At 39.7% G+C, this 5,325-nt stretch overlaps 1 protein-coding gene across 1 annotated transcript in view; it reads left to right on the top strand.

Annotated features, from left to right (window-relative positions):
* LOC100533290 (poly-(ADP-ribose) polymerase I) overlaps nt 1-5,325 on the top strand; it is a gene marked incomplete in the record, with an annotated part of 43,354 nt that overhangs the window by 2,218 nt on the left and 35,811 nt on the right. The window contains 2 exon segments of the mRNA NM_001204592.1: nt 1,592-1,612; nt 2,405-2,531. Of these exon segments, the coding sequence (NP_001191521.1) occupies nt 1,592-1,612; nt 2,405-2,531 (148 nt within the window).

The following is a 5,325-nucleotide window of genomic DNA, read 5'->3' as shown; positions in this document are numbered from 1 at the left end:
TATATTATTATCACGGGCTAACACAAGGTCGCGCCCAAGTAAGTGGTTATTCTCACGTGTATGTCTCGCTATTCTCACCCCCTCCCTTGTTTTACCGGAAATGACCCAAAAGGGAACAGGGCTGAGGTTACCAGGACTGATGCCCCACAGGATCATGTTGGTGTCCGAATAGACATAGATCTAGTATCTTGATCTTGTCACAGTCAGGTTTGTCAATTTGGAGCCAAATCCCAGAAATTTGGCTCTTTTGGATCTCGTCTGGCCGGTAGAATTTTATTTGGCTCTCTGCTCTTTTTTAGCTCAAACTCCAAATGTTCAAGAAGAAGGAGACAGAAGAGGCAAGAAAAAAAAAAAAGAAAGAATAAAAGCAAAAAAAATGAAAGTGAAGGAAAAAGCTTGGATTGCTTGATAATAAAATTATTAACTAGTGAACATGATTTAATGCCCTCGCCCATTTGGTCTGAATAATTTACAACCCTTCAACCGTCATGCAAGAGTATAAATTTTAATAGTCTCATGCTCGTGTCTCGACGTTCATACATGCTTTCTGTTCTTTGAACCATAATTGATTGTGTGCAGGCAGAGAGGCCTGCCATCGCAAGTGTGTAAACAACGAATGGTCCGGCCGCCGGCCGGTCCCACATCCCGCTTAGTAACGTCGGTAGTGAGCCTTTTTTTAAAATTGGAGAGCCGAAAAATGTTTATTATTCGTTCCCAACCACATGCGGTAAGCGACCAAGGGGCCTAGGTGAATTTATCGGCCTTCGAGAGGTCAGGGGGGAGTCTTGCCTCATGCCCACCCCGGGGAAGGAAGCTGTTCACACCAGGGGGGGGGGGGGGGGGGGGGGGGGATAGTGAGACTTAGGTTATTCTCACCCGGGGTGAGAATAAGGGTGGCCTTTATGTATACTATACTACTACTATCACAGCCATACACATAGGCCCCCTTTCTCTTTTCTCACCCGTGGTTAGAATAGAAGAGCAGTTGTAGGCCTTTCACCTGGGGTGAGAGGGCAAATCTTCTTGCTATTCTCACCTGGTGTGCGTTCACTACTTTCTGCATCGGCTCAGGCCGACCGCTCCGGGTGAGAGGGCGAGCCTTTTGGCTATTCAAAGTGCCACCTAGTGCACATTACAGAAAGTTTTTTATAATCCTTTGGTGGTATTGTTTGATACATTTTTGAAGGTTGCCAGGTTTTGACAAAGTTTGTCCTCCAAAATTAAAACAGCCTATCAGCAGTCTACCACATGTTACATGATGACTTTGGGAGGTTTGACATGGAATGATATAGGTCATAATGTACTTGCAGGTGAAATTTTATATCATACATGTAGCAAAATAGAGTGTCTTTTTTGATTACTAGTAGTGTGCCCAGTCCAGCACCATAATGATATAAATATAAATCAACCTGGCTTGATCCGATCTGATCATTAATATATATATATATATTTGATCAATGGGTATATAAGTGAGTTTATAAAATTGCTCTTATGGCAAGTATATTAGTATGTCATGTTCCCTGTGAGTCCAAAGTCTTCAGTTGTTGTGCACAATGTATCACAATTTTTAAAACGTTTTTTTCTTTTTCAGTCTCCTCACTTTGATGGCAAGGTAAGACAATGTCAATGTTTTGTCTTGATTTGTTTTATATTATAGGTATTTGCTGTTTTTTTTCCCATTTGTTTTCCCTACCACATCCTTTGTCTCTCATCTCAGCATCATATAACTGTTTACTCTTTTAAAAAGTATTGATTCCACCACAAACACCTTTGTAACAAGAAAGTATAGTATGGAAAGTGCACATGGTTTGTCATTTATTAAACACCATCAAAAGTAAGGCACCCATTGCAATGAAGTTTATTCTAGCACTGAAGCTGTAGTGTTTTATAGTTCATTTCAAGTTACTGTTAGTAATATAGGCCTATATGAAACTCAGCTTCATTGTCACAAGGCACAATGGGATATTGGAGCAAAAGGGGCTGTGCATGAAATGTATATAAGAGGTCTTTGGAGATGGGACTTGTACAGATGAGTGATGAAATGAGCAGTTGTTGTTATGATGTGTAGTGTGCTTGTCATGTTGTGCTTGATATGTTTATTTTGAACTTGGTTGTTTCACTAGTATGTGGGTGGTTGGCAGGTGCTCCGATGTGGTTTGCTCCTTCTTTTCTATCAAATATCTGTTTTCCTTTTTCTCTCCTTTTTTTGTGTGTTTTGTTACTCTCTTGTAACACCTCTAATCTTCGGCGCTTATATATACTAATGTGTTGCAAGTGGCGTGTAACTTTTACATAAAAATACTTTCAATTGTCTCTTGAAAGAGCACTCCTGGGTTGTTTTTTTTAAAGGCATGAAACTCTTGAAGACCTTTCAGGATTGAGAGCACACTCTTGGTATTTGCAGGTTCCTAACTGGTTTCATTATGCTTGCTTTTGGAAGAGGGCAAAGTGCCACAATGCTGATGATATTCATAACATTCACAGTCTAAGATGGGAGGATCAAGAGAAAATCAAAGCACAAATTGGAAAAGGTTTGTTGTACAGCTCATTAAAAAAAAGTGTAATTACTTTGGTAGTTCATGCATTGCACATGATTGAGCATGTTTTGTTTTCATTATATTTTGTGCTGCCGCATGCCATGTGAAGTCTTAGTTGGTAGTAGTAAGGGTCTTGTTAAGGGGGGAGCGCTACACATGGAGACTATCTCACTTATTAGAGGATCAAATTTTACCAAATTTCACACATACAACAAGCATAGTCAGGGGCAGAGCTGTTAAAGTACTTTTTAAAAAGTACTTAAGTACAAATTTAAGTACAATCTAAAAAATGTACTTAAGTACAGTAAAAGTACTTTCCTATAAAATGTACTTGAGTACAAGTACTTTTTAAAAAAGTACTTATGAGTACATTTTGAGTACTTTCTGCTAATATGCTAAAACACTTCAGCGCTTATGCAAAACATCATATTTTATAACTTATTCAGTATATTTGACAAATTAGGCTATTTATTACTAAAAATGTAAACAGTATACAAAGCATTTGAATATACAATGTACGCACTGAACGGTGGAAATGGTCCGTGAAGTTGAACAAAAAACAACCCAAACGAACAGACGCAACTAGTGGGTAAGTGATATTATGAATAGAACTTGTTTGAGCAAGACAATGTGATCAAATGTAAGTCAGTCCTAGAGGTCGGAAAGTTCTACAGAAAGAGTATCCAAATTGAAAAATGTAGATACAAAGTTGCTCTTAAGAAAACATAAAATTGATGAAAATGGCCCACATAGAAATGGAAAAGTGCATTGAATTCTTCATTAACAAATCCTCAAGGAATCAATGTAGCCTTAAGCAAAACCCACCCAAAAAAAGTTTAAAAGAAATTTAGGCACCCTAAAAATTGTTAGATACACATTGAGAACACAGTTTCAGTTTCAATTGATTATAGTGGTCTAACAGATTTTGGTCACACTATGTAGTCCACGGCGCCAACGGCAAACCAAAATACAATAGTTTCCTAGAGTCTAGTAAGAGTAGTGTAACCAAAGATTCTCTACTGCAGTAGTCTCCGCCTAAGATCCCAGTGCTCGGAAGCAAGGAAAATATGGGATCCTAGCCAACGAAGCCAAGGAAGAATCTACAGTGACCCATGAACTGACGTGACCCTTGGGTGGATTTATGACATGGCAAGCAAAGAGTGGTCAACCTTGATGACCAATCACAGTGGCATGAGGCATGCCATAAATAATATTATATATACACACTCATTAGCCTATCGTGAGTCTTGAGATCTTTATCTACGTTTATCCAGTTGCCCCTCCCCTTTACCTGTCCAACAATTTTAGCTTTCCATCTCTGATTGAGTCCCCCCCCCCCCCAACCTCCTTTGTCGTTACGCACCATTACGATGTGACCACACTAATTAAAATTCAGGTTGTCTCGCAAATTCGGAAAAAACTGCTTTCAATGGTCAGGGAAGAGTTCACAGTTTGATGTGATCCCGCCTGGAGCGAACTTGTAGGCCCTACCCACCCAGGGAGTGATGTAAGTTTAGGTGGTGAGGTCAGATGCGAGTGCGATGTTTTGGGAAAAGAAACGCATCGGTCAGTTCACACCTTGGTGTGATCTCGTCTGGAGCAAACACTGTACCGTTTCAAGGAGTTTTACAACGCTTGTGATCACATTCACGATAGTGGCTGATCTTTGAGGCGACGGGCCGTTCTTTGATCTCAACTTTTAACTCTTGGCGGTTGATCGGGTTTTTGTTCCGTAAATTATGATCAGAAATGCCTGCACTTACCCTTTCATTAAGCTACCAAAGTACTCAAAATGTACTTAAAAAGTACTCAAAAGTACTTTTATAAAAAGTATCGGAGTACAGTAAAAGTACTGGTTTAAAAAATGTACCGGAGTACAGTAAAAGTACCGAAAATTGTAACGTAAGTACAAGTACCGGAGTACTAGTACTCCGTTACTACCAGCTCTGGTCAGGGGTCTTAAAATCTTCAATCAAATTTCAGAAAAAGTTTTATTTCCATGGATATGACGGCCATATTGGATTTTGTTGACACGTCTTACGTAATGAATACAGCACTTTTTTTCATGGAAATCAATGTTCTTTTAGCCTGCATGTTAGCAAACAATAGATCTACAAATTTGTGTGATGAATTTTTCCTACATGGATCAGAAAATTTTTAATGAATTTTTTCCCTGAGGTAGTATTCAAATTTGCAAAAAATGTGAACAGGGTCCCCACCGGGTCGGGAAATCGGGGAAAAGTCGGGAATTTTGAGATGGGTCGGGAAAAAGTCGGGAATTTTGTGATGGGTCGGTAAGTCGGGAAAGGATAGGGCCTGTGCAATATTAGTAGTGTAGCTATCTAGATAGTATGGTTGATGAATCATGAAGAGGAAACGCAATTGAACCACTATGGCGGCAGGCGGAAGTGTATTTGTGACACCAAGGCTCGATCGGTAAGATTCAAGATCTACTTTTGCTTTTGCTTTCGTTGCCACCCAGCAAATTTCCGAATTTCTGGTAAAAGTCTGATAGATAACGCAACATTTGTAACACGCAGGTTGTGCATTACAAACGCTGTGTTGCCTTGAAAATAAATCAATATTAAAAATTTGTCCTCTGCTGTGAGTTGTGAAAAAAGAAAAGAAAAGAAAGTTCTTCAAGCGTCTTGTCACATTCGCCATCGTGACCGATCAATGAACCTGTGAGTGTGAGTACCGTCAGTCTGAGTGCTGTGAAGTATAGGACTCCGGAATGGGGGGGGGGTATTGCTTTTTAAAAATAAGATGCACCCAGGGAAGGGGATGT

The sequence above is a fragment of the Aplysia californica genome, unplaced genomic scaffold (assembly GCF_000002075.1).
Source record: "Aplysia californica isolate F4 #8 unplaced genomic scaffold, AplCal3.0 scaffold00165, whole genome shotgun sequence".
NCBI lineage: Eukaryota > Metazoa > Mollusca > Gastropoda > Aplysiida > Aplysiidae > Aplysia > Aplysia californica.
This window is presented reverse-complemented; position numbering and strand designations above follow the sequence as displayed.